Source organism: Mycteria americana, chromosome 15 (genome assembly GCF_035582795.1).
Source record: "Mycteria americana isolate JAX WOST 10 ecotype Jacksonville Zoo and Gardens chromosome 15, USCA_MyAme_1.0, whole genome shotgun sequence".
Taxonomy (NCBI): Eukaryota; Metazoa; Chordata; class Aves; order Ciconiiformes; family Ciconiidae; genus Mycteria; species Mycteria americana.
In genome coordinates this window covers 6436693-6450901 of record NC_134379.1, presented here as the reverse complement: position 1 = coordinate 6450901, position 14209 = coordinate 6436693, and the positions used below count along the sequence as shown (strand labels likewise).

The following is a 14209-nucleotide window of genomic DNA, read 5'->3' as shown; positions in this document are numbered from 1 at the left end:
AGGCACCCGCTCCCAGGCAGGTGCGTGTCGGCGCGTGTGCACCCGCAGCATTGTTCCTGCGCGCCGAGGAGAGCGTGAATGGGATACGGCTATATTTAGCCACTTACTCACACTACCGCCACAAAGGAGCGGCTGCATCTTAAGGGGGCGGCCGTTCCGTGGGCTCAGAAGGGACAGGAGAGCGGCTATTTTGGGAAGACATGTCATAATTGGCCGCCCCGGTTAAGCTGCTTCTGTAATGCTGAGCAAAACAATAGCAGCATCCAGAGGAAGAGCCTGTTATGTTTCAGGTGGGATGTTTTCAACCGGTCAGGAAACTCGACCGCTCCCAGCGCACAGCGGCGGCACAAAGGACAGGGGACGCTGAACAGCATGGACCAAGGGCCCGGCCAAGCGGCGTGGGCGGCTGGGAGCGCGCGGCAGGACCCGGTGCTGGCTGGGGACGCAGCCCTGGCAGAGAACGCTGCCCGCCCCGGCAGCGCCACCGCCGCCTCCTCTTGCCCACCTGCCTGCCCGGCCTCTCGTCCCGCCAAATATCTGGACGGCACCCAGGTATGTACCTGGTCTTTCACCTCGTCCTGACACATCGCTGCTGCCGCCAGCCTGTGACGTGGGGCTGGCAGGCGGCTCCATCCCAGCCTGGGCAAGCGGTGAGGGCAGAGGCAGGCTGGCAGCGGAGCCAGGCAGCAGCAGCCAACCCATAACGCAGGGCCAGGCAGCAAAGGGCTGCCTCCTTGCAACCAGGGCTGCCCAGGGACGCAAGGGACTACGACCTAACCCTGCTCTGGCCCATCTGCCCCCCCTCGGAGTGATGGGTTTGGGGTCCAAGCTCATGTAGGGGAACGGAGCTGAGCTCTCCTGTTCCCTCTGCAGCTGGTGCTGGCCAAGGGCCAGCCCCGTTGGCCATTTACCCTGCCTGGACCCGTACTCCCCCAGCAGCCCGAGCCACAGTCCTGCACACACCCAGCCAGGGCAGGGACCGAAGGAGCGCAGCGAAGCCCAAATCCCCCTCGAGGTATAAATGTGACCCCAGCACTGGTTGTGGTTGGGAGCTACAACGAGGACCCGCAGGGCTGCCCTGCCAGCCGATGAAGGGCGGGTAAGCAGCGGCAGTGAACCCGGGACAAGCGTCGGGTGGATGATCTCCATCAGCAGCAGAGCTGGGCTGCAAGAGGTGGGGAGCACGGCAAAGGCGGGGATAGTGCAAGAAAACCTGCTGGGGAGACGGTAGTGAATTTAGCTGTGAGAAGCACAACTCTGCAAGTCCCAGGTGAGGCCGTGACACTGTGCTCCTCTTGGGCACAGAAAGAAAATGGATGGCCAAGAGATGAAGGCTTTTCCCTGCACCCTGGGTCCCTGCACACACCATCACAGACTCTACGGGAGGCAGCGACAGCACCTGGGCTCTCTGGACCCGAGTCCCCACCACCATGCAGGCACAGCCACGCGGCCGTGCGTGGAGAGCTGAGGCTCTCAGCTGTGCTGAGACAGGAGCCGCATCTGCTGGGCTCGGATGAATACATGGAGCTGTGGCTTGTCCCCAGGAGAAGGAAAGGGGGGACTCGGAGAGCAGCCGATGCGTGAACTCCGTAGGTGAGCAGTGAACAAGAGAAATGGGCTCTAACAGGGAAGGCAGAAGATCCCTAGGTCCCAGGAAACGCAAAATCTCTTGAGAAGCTCAGAAAGGTCAAGAACCACAGGCCAAGAGAGGGAAAGTGGAGGGGGTGGATGCTGAGCTGCCTCCGACCTGCCCTCCCCAGGCAGCGCTTTCCACCTGAGCTCCTCTGCTCCTCCGGCTCTGGCCGCGTGGTCAGTACCAGGGCAGGGAGAGGACTGGGGCCTGCACACATGTTCTGCTCCGGGCTGCTCCCAGCTAGCTACGGGCTGGATGACTTTACCGAAGCCCCAAGGACTTCTCCTCCACCCCGCGCCTTCAGACTCCAACTGCACCTCAGCTCTCAGCTGTGCAGCCCCTGAAGCTGCCCACACCCTCGTTTTGACCTCTCTCCGCCTGCGAGCATCGGCCCCAGCACGGCTGGGGAGGAAGGGAGGAGCACGCCGGGGGGAGAAAACCCCTGACAACATCAGGCAGCCCCCACTCTCCCCGCAGAATGGGCAGCGGCCATCCCGGGGGGGCCCTGCTGCAGCTGGGCTAGTCGCCGGGGCTGGGATCTGCTGCACGCTGCCCTCCCCGAACATGTGCAGTTCCTGTTTGCTGTGTCTGTACAAGGCAGTGGGAAGTGGGGAATTTACTTACACCTCCCGCTTAACAACCCTGGGAGGCTGGAAGGCTTCAGGCCGCCTTAATTTACAGCCCATCTCTCCAATCTCTCACTCGTTTGCTGCTGCTTTCTTCCTCCTTGTATTAATGTGACCCAGGTACCTGCCAACAATAATGGACTCGCTTGCGGGGGCGGCCCCTCCCTCCCGGCGCAACTTCTACCTTCGCCTTGATATGAATTGCTCAAAAATTCAAATGAAAAAAGAAAAAAGGCGAAATCTGAAAGGTTGGGGTGGGTTTGGAAAAGCGAAGCGCAGTGGTTCTGGGCCCGGCGCCAGTAGCCGGAGGGTACACATGTGCACGCTCTCCCAGTAGGGCCTTCAGCAGCCCTGTTTTACAACCACCTCGGCACACACTGCAGAGTTCACGCATATGGCCAGACAGATGTGTCTGGCTTACGTTCAAGGCTGGAAAATGAAGAATTATGGAAGTGAAGGGCCCTGGGCATTAGAGAGGGCGGAGGTGAGGGGGAGGGGAGCCAGGGAGAATTTTTCCTCTGCTGAGAAATCCTCATCTGGGCTGCGAGGCTGGAGGAAGAGGGGTTGCGAGCAATGAGGCAGCCAACAGACATGCATGTGAGATTGCTCTTAAAGCAACAGTGTGCACCGCCAGGCATCTGCTCCCAGTCCAACCAGTTTACTTCACCAGCTCCCACTGGGAAACATGCTCAGATCAGGCCAGGGCCAGGACAGGATCACCTGTATCCCGTCTGTTTGTCCCCATAACGATGGCAACGCTTTGCAAGCGGTGCTCTGGCTGCAGCAGCCGTTCGCAGACTATTTTTCCTGCTGCTGGCTCCCACATGAACTCTGCCGTTCACGTCCCACCCTCTCCCCTGTCTGCCTGTGCCCCGCCGCACGGGAAAGCTGATTTCTGGCCGAACCTCGCTGCCACGGAGAGTCTGCCCCGGGCCGGGGGACAGCTCGCTGCCTGGCACACACTGCACTACAGCCATCAGCTGAAGCGCTCCCCTGCCAGGGCTCCTGGATGTGCTGCCAGCTCCACGGAGAAGCTGCGTCTGGCTTCACGAGGGTCCCAGGAGTCCCCAGAACATTCATCTCAGGGCCTGGGAGGGCAGACCTTACCCTGGGTGGGGACAGCAACACCGATTTGGCCCTTCCAAAGGGCCAAAGCTAAGCTTGCTGCTGGGTTTCACAGAGGCAGCGCCCGGCACCTCCAACCGGGAAGCTCAACGTGCTATGGGACATCCCGAGAGGCCACTGGTCCTGAAGCGTGGCAGGGAAATGGCTGCGCACCATCAGCACAGCGAGGCAGGATCAGCCCACGTACCAAAGCAAAGCAGCTCCTCAGCCAGCTCGGGCGCCACGGTCACACAGCCCGTCCTACCTGAATCTTGTCTTGACGACGCTGCTGCTCAGCTACTTTCCTGGCCAGGGCTTGCTTCTTGGCTCTGAGCTCCTTGATGTCCATTTCTCCTCCGCTGCCTTCAGCCTCAGAATCATCTTCAAATGCCTCAATCCTCACATCATCTTCCTTCTTCCAGGAAATGCAGAAAGACAAAAAACAGGAGAAAAGTCATTGTAAGGGGTGCTGGTGGCAGGGACTGTGCTCGTTCTGCTCTCCCCCTTCCAGCAGACAACTCCCTGCCAGGCACAGTCCATCACCACTTGCTGATGGGTGACTTGACTATTTCTAAACATCCAAAAGAAGCAAGCAAAATAAATAAATAGTAAACATCCAGGAAATGACAAAAGGTGAGGCAGGAGGTAACAGACCCAGCAGGGCAGGCACAGCTCTGCTTAAAACACTGTTCTAAAATCAGACTCCCTAGCCTTGGAAAACTTCCCACAGCCCTGGGTGAGTCACTGATGCTTTATAGGCTTCAGTTCTGCAAAACCATGGTATTTCCCTGTCTCTCTGCTTTGCCCGGCTGTTTAGGCTGCACATCCCTCGGAGCAAATGCTGCTTCTCCTCACCTGCCTGCACCGGGGCTGTGCGATGCTGCTCTAGCACTGCTGCCTCGTCCGAGGCTAGGCACGCAAGCTGATCATCTCGATCTCTGAACAGGCCAGAGAGATTCCTGCACCTACCCCAAAACTTCCAGCTGAGCTGGAACAGATGTTTTAGAAGGAGACACTCAATCTTGATTTTAAAGCCCCACATGATGGAGAATCCACTGTGTCTCGAGGTCAGTCATTTCAACGGTTAATTACTTCCTCTGTTAACATTATTTGCATCCTACTTCTAGTCTGCCTTTGCCATGCTCCTGCTGGCCAGGAACCTTGTCTTTGCTGAACTGAAGGGTCCCTGGTTCTCCAACCTCCTGCTCGCACAGGCACTTCTGGACCATGTTGCATCTTCACCCTCTCCTAGAGACCCTTCTCTGGTTGTCCCCTGCAGACCCTTCCCAGTAGGCCTGGACTGCTTGAACTGGAGGCCCCAGAATGGGCCATGCTGTTCCTACCCCAGGTAAACACTGTGCTGGCCTGTCTCTATGCACCCAAAGCTCCGGGACACAGGAGGGTGGAAGGCGGTGGCTGGTGTCCAACTGGGGATCAGCCAAACCCAAGTTCCCCCCCCGGCTTCGCTGCTCTCCCCAGTGGCTCCCTGCCCAAAGGGGAGACCACAACTCCCTGTTCCTCAACGCGTGTCCTGCCAGCAGCTGCCTGCAGGCACGTGCTGCTCACAAACCAGGCTCTGCCGCTGACCCAGACAGCCCCCTCGGCCCACCCAGACACCCTTGCTCCCCGGCGCAGTGACCATGGGCCTTCCCAAGCCCTGCTAGTACCGATCTCCCTTTCTCTGCACAAAAGCCAAGGGTTGTGATGGGTCTGGGAATAGCTCCCAGGTGGGACCTGGGCAGAAAGACCTGCTCTGAGCCCCCAGAGGGCTGCAGGGGATGGGTCCTGCACAAGAGGATCCCTTGGAGGTATAAGAGCATCGCTACACTCCATGCCCTGTGCAGGCTGCCATGGCACATGTCAGCAGGAGTGACTCAGGCAGGAGCTCACAGTCTTAATTTAGAACAATACCAGCACTGCACAGTTGCATACTCAATCATTTCACCCGGACCGTACACCTGCCTGGCCACAGAACCACGTACTCTTCTCTCCTTGTGACTTTTTAGCCATGGGAAGGAGGGAGACAGAGACCTCAGGCTCGCTTCCCTCTGCCAGGACAGCCTGGACCACAGGGGATGGGGGGATGCTGCCAGAGGGTCAGCGTCATGCAAGGGCCTCGGCGAAGAGCGTGTGTCAGACGCAGATCTGCTGCGGTGGGTTGGGATCTGCTTGCCCAGGCTGGCGGTGGTCACGCCGGCAAGCTGGAAGCTCCCTTGTGCTCAGAGCCCAAGGAGGAAGCTCCAGGATTGCGCAACGAGCACACGCAGAGGTTCCCACAGCTGAGCAGAGACTGTGGGGACGGGGCAGGAGGGAGCTATCCTCCACCCCGTGTTTGGTCATAGCAGAAATTGGAGGGACCTACCCAACAAGAGACGTGCTCCAGAGAGCAGGAGCATCCCTGTCATGACACCGGGTGGAACCTGAAGATCCCCACATATCACACGCTCTTGGCAGTGTCAGCCTGAAAACCTCCTGCACCGCCTCCAGAAGAGGACAAGTCTCCCACCTTACAGGTCTCCAGGTCTCCCACCTTACAGGTCCAGGTCTCCCACCTTACAGAGACGTCTCTTGCTGCCTGGGGTTTCGCTCGGAGCCCCAGTGCAAAAAAACCCACCTAAAATCTGTCCCCTGCTCAGCCGGAGCCGGGTGCTGGGACGAGGAGGGCGTCGAGCATGTTCTTGCTCTGGGCTCCTCCAGCTGTCACCTCCCTGGTGCGCACGGGGCCACGGGCCACCCAGTGCCAGCAGAGGCGAGGTGCTGTCCCCTGCACGGGGCGATACACTCTCCGGCTCTGCAGCTCCCGGCCCCGGCGCAAGGAGGGGACCCGGAGTGAGCCTGGGCAGTGTTGGGCCACCCAGCTCCCCGCTCCCAACGCCTCTGCCCCTCTCTCCTGTTTCCCTGGCCTTTCCAACTGCAAGATTAAACAGAAGAAAAGAGTCAACCTGCAGAGCGGCTGGCAGGGCCCTTAAACACACACATGGAGCCTGGAGTGAAGCAAGGCCTACAGGAACAAGCAAGGGCAGAAAAACAAGAGTTGAATTCCTTAATCACATCAGGATGTGAGAGGCAGGGGAGGGACGGGGCGCCAATGTCAGCTCTTCCTGTACGTGTGCTGGAGGCTGGAGCTCAGGCCTCTGCCACAACGAGCTCCACGGCTATAAACTTGATCCTGAAGCTGAACCCTGACACCCCCTCGCCCACCTCCTCTCCTGGGGCTGCGGCGCTGCACGTTATTAAAGCTCCCCCCGCTTCGGGTATGAAAAAGCAGCATCTGGAACTCATAGCAGCGGGCGAGATAGAGGCAGGCGGGTTGGACTGGCAGGAAAGGGCACGAGTGAAGTACACTCGGGAGACAAGGGCTGTGCACCATTTTCCCCCCCCTTCTGCCTCCCCCCGTAAAATGCACACGCAGCTACGCCGGCTATAAATAGCGGGAGCTGCAGGGCAGGCAGAGGCTGGGCCCCACAGGGGTGATTCTTCCTTCACCGAGGCACGCTCTTCCCGCACGGTACCTGATCTTCCAGTTGTTTTCCCTCTTGGCTTCCCATTTCCTTTCCCATGGCGTCTGGGACGGGTGCCACTGACACATATTTTCCACCCTTGAATGCCAGCAAAGGCTCTTCTTGTCCACAAAGGGCTTCCAGGAAATACTTCAGAACTGTGACCCTCTTGCAGTCGGCTGCAATAACCTACGGGGTGAGGACGAGGGGGTTGGGGAGAGGGAAAGGAAAACAAAGTCAGTGTAAAGGGGAGGCGGATGGGCAACGGCCAGGGGGAAATGTTCAGGGCTAGAAGGCCCAGCGGGATGCAGGCGGCACCGCGGGGATGTGCGGGGTGCCCCTCTTCTTCTAAACAGGAATGGAAAGGGTTTGCCCGTGCCTTGGAGCCCACTGTCCCCAGGGAAAAGCAGGCAGGCGAAGTCAGCACCGATCCGTATCCTGTCCTCCCCCTCCGTGTACCCCGGGGCCGTGGGGCTGCCGGGGGGCAGCCAGCCCCCTGCCCAGCCCCACCGAATGGGGGGAAGTCCTGCTGAAGCGTGAGAGATGAATGACGTGGCCTGTCCTTACTGTTTCGTTCCGGCTCCCTCGCCAGAACCACCCCCCCCCCCCGCCAAAAGCTGGGGAGGGATGCAGGTGCGAGAGCAGGCAGGTGGGGGCATCTGAGAAAAGCTGACCCCCTCCTCGTCTCCAGCCCGACCCCGTCCCACGGGCCCATCTCACGGACCAACTGGGGAGCCCCGTCAGGGAGGCTGGGACGGATCTGGCCAGAAGGAAACTCAATAGCTCGGGTAATTATCCAATTTATGAGGCTCTCAAATGGAGTTTCCAGAGTGCGGGAGCCCGGTGCCTCCACGGCCCCGTCCTGCACGGCACAGCCTCTGCTGCCGCCTCCACCACGACTGGCCTCGGCTCAGACCTCGTCCCCTCGCAGCGGGGCTCCGCACCTGCAGAGATCTCCCCTGGTGCTTCCTGCTGACCGGGGTCACCCCCGGGGAGCCACAGATTTATAGGGAGAAAGTCAGTAAATGGGAGCTAGAAGTGCTACATGCTACGGAGGCAAAGTCCACGTTGATGCCCGAGTTCCTCCTGCCCCCCCAAACTACCCTGTTTTTGCTCTGCTTGTACCGAGCAAAGCAGCCTCAGAGACCCCCATCCCAAAAGGGTCCCCGCAGGCTCCCAGGACCAGGATCCTGAAGCCGGGGAGAGGGCCAGGCCCCATCCAGTTGACTCAACCAGATGCCTTGCAGCCAGGGACGCTGCCTGCTCTCCTGCTGCACACTCATGCTGTGCGATACCAATGCCGCATGCCCTGGCCCTGGCTTGGCGGAGACCGGCTTGTCACCCTGCCATGCCGGCAGCGGTGCGTGCCCCCCTGGCCGGGGCCGTGCCGCGGTGAGCGGAGGGCTGGCAGCGGCACGCAGCCCCGCTGCACCAGGCTGCCGTGAGAGGAAACTTCTGCTCTTCCACAACGCTGCCAGTTTCCTCTCTGTGGGCTAATTTTAACCACCGTGTTGCTGTAGTGCGTGTCAAAAAACTGACCCTCCTCTGACCTCCAACCTCCCACCCTGGCTACTGCCTGAGCGAGGCACCCTCATGCACCAGCAGCCAGGGCCACCTCCATTTGAAGCTGCCCCCCGGGACCTTGCGTCCCCCCGTACCTGCACCGACAGGCGGAGGGGGAGGAAAAGCCCCTTCCTCCCCGCGGGAAGCTGTCGCTGCTGCGGAGAGGTGGTGCAAGCAGGGTGATCGCAAGAATGTAATATTTCAGGGAGCAAGGGACTCGTAACCACCGATTCTGCTCCTAAAAAACGTGTCCTGCGGGACAGAGGTGAGCAAAGGACAAGGTGACGCAGGCTCAGCAGCCCCGGGAGCAGGTAGGGCTGCTGGGGACCCTCTTTCCCGGGAGAGCCCTTTGCTGCTCGGGACATCCAGCCAGGAGCAACCCCGGCAAGTGTCACTGCAGGAACGTTTCCATCCTCCTGGCTCTCCTTTAGGAACAATTCTGCGCAGGGGAAAGTCAGAAGGAAAGAGAACAAGAGCAAAGCGGGAATGGCTGTCATGGGAAACATCCCTCCTGAGAGCTCCGGGCTGCAGCGGCCCTGGGGGAAGTGGTAGAAACCTCACCGTCTGCTTCATCCCCTGCTCGACGGGCTAACGCTGCAGAGACCTGGCCTGACTCACATGGGGTGACTTTGTGAGCCCAGGGATTTTCCACTCCTGGTATCTGCAGTTCCCTTGTGCCCAGGCTGCTGTGCGAGCGAAGCACCCGCCACCGCCGGCACAGCTGCGGGGACGTGCCTGCGGCAGCACCGGGGTTGAGCTCCACTGCCAGCAGCCACGTGCCGTGGGATGCCAGGATGCGGCCGACAGCAGCAGTATCGGGGAAGGGGACGCAGGAACTGTCTGGCTAGCTGGGGAAGGGATGGGCACCCCATCCTGACACCATTCCCAAGGGATTTCTCTCAAGACACCTCTAGAAATAAAAGCCATCGCATCTAGTTTAGGGCCCATGAGGTTTTCATGTATGCATGAAGGGCTGGGCACCGACACAGCTGCAGCACAGCCATCTCTGCACAGCAAAGGCTTAAATCTCGCTGTCAGAGCCTCCTGGACTGGGAATGATCAGGCATATTGCAGAAGAGCTCCCTTCACCCATGGCTGGGGCTGGGGACAAGGGCAGGTGGGTTCACTCCTTCCTCCCCTGAAGAAGAAACACGTAGGAAACAGCAGATTTCCTGCCAAGCCAGCACAGCCCGATGCTTAAATTCAGCTCATCTGCTGGGAAGAAAAGAGCCCAACTGAAGGCCCATGACATAATGCCACAGCAACTCTTCTCATGAACACATTTTTCCAGCCCACATGAATGAAAAACAGAGAAGGAGCAAATGCTCTGCACATCCCCGTCACGTGCAGCCCAGCTCGAGGAGGACACGGCAGAGCCCCGGGCTGCCGGCAGCCAGGCTGGCCCCACTGCAGGGCAGCCCAGCCTCTGAGATGCTGGGAAAGAAGTGACCTGTGACTGGCACCCAGGTCTCTCTCAAACAGCGGAGTGGGACCTTGCATGCCACAGAGCAACCCACTTTTGTCAGAAACTTCCTGTTTCAGAGTGGAAACGCAAGTGCCCGTGGCAGCGCCAGGATGCCCGGGGCAGCGGGGATGGCCACAAAGGCGCTTGCCGGCTCACGTGGCGATTCCTCGCTGCCAGAGCGGGGCACGGTGAGGATGCCAGGAGCCGTGCCCACCCTTCCCGAAGGAATGGTCAAGTACAAAATGCCACTGCGTCGGTGCGTTTGGTGATGTGGCGGCAGACACCCCAGCCCCGGTGGGGAATACAGCCGCCCCGCGCGCCCTTCCCCCTCCGACCGTGCAGTGAGACAGCAGGAACTGAAAGCCTGGCTTCAAGTCATCGCTGGGTATTAAAATAGGCCTGACACGCACACAGCCGCTCTCAAAGGAAAACTGAAACTGAGAATTGCTGAAGTGGTCTGGTGCCCCCGTCCGTGACCCGGGCTCAGTTCCCCAGAGGCGCAAGCGACCGAGGCATCGCTGAGCCCTTCGCCACTGCGGTGCCTCTCGGGGACATGTGGCTGGGGACCAGGCACGGGGTGGAGGTGGCTTTGGCTGCAGCAGCCCCGATTGCCAGCCTGATTTCATCAGGCCCGGAGACCGGAGGTTTCTAATCTCCTGCTGCATCAGGCAGGCTAACCACCAGCTCCCAGCACCAGGCTGGCGGCTGCTAGGGCACGCTGACGAGGCTCATTAGCGCTCCGACTGCTAATTCATGGGTCATACATTAACATACTAATCATTGAGTAAGACACAGCAGGACACACATTAACACACGCTAACTGCCTGTAGAGACCCACCGGGCTGCGCATTAACTGTACCAGCTGTTGTATTTTCAAAGCCACTTTGCGGCGCCAGTGCCACCGGGACCTTGCGTGTGTCACCTCCTGCCAGCAGCGAGCAGGGTCCCCAGGTCTAATGAGGGGTCCCTAGATCAAACGAAGCTCCCCTCTATGGCCTTGGCTGTATTTCCCCCCGCAGATAAAAGAGGCTGAAGGGAAAAGCTTCCCCGAGTGCTGTGTGCTGCTCTTCAAGAGGAGAGCAGAGCACTCCCGCACGGGGCGGCCGGCACCTGGCCCGAAGGAGACGCAGCCCTGACGCCAGCACGTGTCCTCCAGGAGGTTTAAGGGGAGGGAAGGGACTCGCTCCGAGAGCCGCGAGTGCCGTGCCCGGGGGGACACGTGCACCTGGTGCTGGTGGGGTGACACCACCAGAAACCAGCCCCGGTCTCGCTTTGGCTCAGAGACGTGCCTGGAGCCGGGGGGACAGCCCCTCTGCCCCCCATCCCGGCCCCGCCAGCCCTGCTGCTCCACACACGGCTCTCCCGCAGCTAAGCAAATCGCTGTCACACCCACCGCCGCCTTCAATCAACTTTTACAACTTGTTAATTTTACGCAGCGTCCTAAAGAGCAAATAACTAGGAGGCAGGAATGCAGACTCCTTCAGCTAGTCCAAAGAGCCTCCAGCAGCCAAGCCAGCTGGCCAGGGGAACCCCGCTCGGCCGTGGGGACCTGCCACATCCTGGGGGGAACTTGGTCTGGAGAGGGCTGCCCCGTGCCTGCGGCAGCCTCTGGCAATGCCACGCTGCTGCCGGCGGAGTGCGGAGGGACTCCGGCAGCTTCTCTCTCGGCAAAACCTTATAGACTCCGCAAGCAAACAGGAGGCAGCGGCTTTGGAGAAGGGTTTGCTTGGAGGACGGGTTGCCGTTGCCGGCTCTGCATTCCTGTGTGCGAGGGGGAGACACGAGCACATCCTGACAGCTGGATTCAGAAGGGGAAAAGGACATGAGAAGTTTGAGTCATAGCACGGAGAGATCCCATCCCAGATTCGGAGATGGGAATGGGATAGGACTGGGACTCAGAGCCAAGCTCTAGCACGATCCAGCATGGGGATAACACTGTTTTTGCCACATCGGTTTAAACATGGCTTAGCTGAAGTAGCTGAATGATGCTGAAACCAAGTGAGCCCCAAACAATCAAAACCACGCAGCATCTACATGGCCCAGCTGAAACATTTGCACTGACCCTGCTAAAACATCCACGCGGGCCGTGACTAAATGCCTCCCAGTGCCCCGTGCCGCCTCCTCCCCTCCCCGGGGAGCCAGCTCGGAGGGCGGCCCAGTGTGCTGGAGGAGGAGCGCAGAGGAAAGCACCGGGTTTGGTCTCATCCCTTCTGGGTTTTCATCTCGCAGGCTCTCACAAGAGCTGGGCTGGGTTTAACCCTGGACTTATCACAGCCCAGCTTCTCTGGGCTCGTTTCCCAGCCAGGATGCGGCCCGAGGAGCCTCTCGCCCTGCCCAGCCCCAAATACAGTTTTGGAGGGGTTTGGCCACCTGGGTAGGGAGGACCAAAGCGTCCGTCACGGCTGGGCAGCAGCGCTCACAGCTGGATCTCAACCCCGGTTTCTGCAGCTGAGAGCTGACTTCAGCCACGGCTTCTCTCAGAGAAACTTCTGATTTTGACTAATCCCACAAGCAGGCTCGGTGGACGTGGCTCCCACATGCCTGCAGCTCCATGCGTGACCTGAGAGAGCAACTGTGGCTGCAGTGGGGCCCAAACCAAGGCACTATGGGCTCCGATGTATCTCGCTGCTGCCCTGGCTCTGCAGGATCCAGTGCTGGCATGGGCAGCACCTAGCACCAACCAGAGAGCACGCATGGGGAAAGGATCCACCATATCCGTATCTGATGCTCCATCATAGCATCACATTACAGCGGGTGCATCAGAAAACACCCAGGGAAGACAGAGAAGCTCAGAAGAACCGCTCCAGGTGCTCTTCCCCATCGCCACTGCTGGAGAACCACTTTCTCTGCAAAGCAGGGGCTCCCCAAAGCGAAAGCGTAGCCGTGTCTTAGCCAAACGTCTCTCCCAGCACCCTGAGCCTCGCAGAGGCGTGGCTCCAGCCTCTGCAGTGGGGCACACCGTCTCAGACGAGTCATCGGAGCACATGCGCTCTTGGCCTGGCAAACGTCTCTGTCTTTCCAACCTCAGCCACGTAGCTCAGCCATGACTGGCCTTTAAAACTGGAAAGCAGCATGGAAAGGGAGCCAACTGCCCACCATCACTAGGGTTTGCCAGGCTAAGACCAGCCTTGTTTGTCCCACGCAGTGATGCAGAGAAGATGCACGGATCATATAAAGGTGCAAAGCTATGGATCTGAGCTGAGTCATCCGATTTTTGATGTCAGAGATCAGAAGAAGCCCTGAGTAGCCCGCACAGATTCCTACCATGAAGGTCCTCAAACTGCACCCAAGGCACTGGTACCTGTCACCGCTGGTAGCTGTAGGACATGAAGGTGAGACCCAGCAACGCGAGGGAAGCTGGGAGCAATTCTGGGGCTTGGAGCCTGCTCTCAGCAAGCCTTCCCCAGAGGAGGGGATCCCTGCACCGGCACGCCGAGGGAGCAGCCCTCCCCAGAGCTGTCTGCCTGCCAGGGGCCAGTTCTCTCTCCCTGACTGGCACCTAGTGGCTGTGGGGCAGGAATACAGACTGAATTTTTACTGATCTAGGCCAGAAGACACTTAAAATTCCCTATAGAAACGCCACAGGTCCCAGCCTACGTCGCTGAAACCCTTCGTGCTGCGGCACAGCCTGGCACTGCCCTACAAAACATCTCGCAGCTCCTCCAGACTCTCAACGCAGCAACTCCTCTCATCTCTTCCCTTCCTTGGCGATGGCTTACCACGGGATTGGGGAAAGCTGTTTGTCCACCCCAAAATACATCCGAGGGTGCTGCAGGAACCTTTTGTGACTTGCGTGGAAGAGTCAACACCAAAGTCACCTGAAGCAGATGCTCTGGATGGAAAGCCACCCTCCAGACCCCTCTCGAGCTCCTGTGCCCAGGACGACCTGAAGGGCTGGCTCCAGACCAGCCCAGGACCAACTGCTCTTCTGAAGCATGAGGACCTACACAGCCCAGAGAGGAAAGTTTCTGATGGTTTCCAAACCAAGCTTTTGGCTTTCACTGATGCTTGGAAAGACTTGCCCTGATGTCTTATTCACCTGTTAAATGTGCTAAAGAACCTTTTTGTTGGTTTATCTCTCCAGTGAGCAGCAGCGTTTGCAGTAGGGAGCAGTTGGCTCCAGGCTGCATCCCACACCTTGTAGGTAGGAGGCGGGTGGCCGGCTTATTTAATTTTACCCCCACCAGCCCATTCCTACTGGGTAGCAGCAAAACGAGAGAAAAGCATGACCTTAGGCTGGGTGAGAGGTCCCAGAGAAGACAATGGGGTACAGGAGGTCTCCACAGAGTGACGGAGATGTTTCATCTCGTTTGCGAGT

General features: G+C 59.2%; 1 protein-coding gene across 7 annotated transcripts in view; it reads right to left on the bottom strand.

Moving 5' to 3' along the window:
* Positions 1–14209, bottom strand: part of SMG6 (SMG6 nonsense mediated mRNA decay factor) — a 119163-nt gene that overhangs the window by 11907 nt on the left and 93047 nt on the right. For 4 of the 7 annotated variants that reach the window (XM_075518361.1, XM_075518362.1, XM_075518358.1 and 1 more), the window contains exons 14-15: positions 6876–7052; positions 3629–3778 (exon numbers count right to left, since the gene is read on the bottom strand). In XM_075518361.1, the coding sequence (XP_075374476.1) occupies positions 3629–3778; positions 6876–7052 (327 nt within the window). The remainder of the gene's footprint in view (positions 1–3628; positions 3779–6875; positions 7053–14209) is intronic. The other 3 variants (XM_075518360.1, XM_075518363.1, XM_075518364.1) reach the window with 3 other exon arrangements.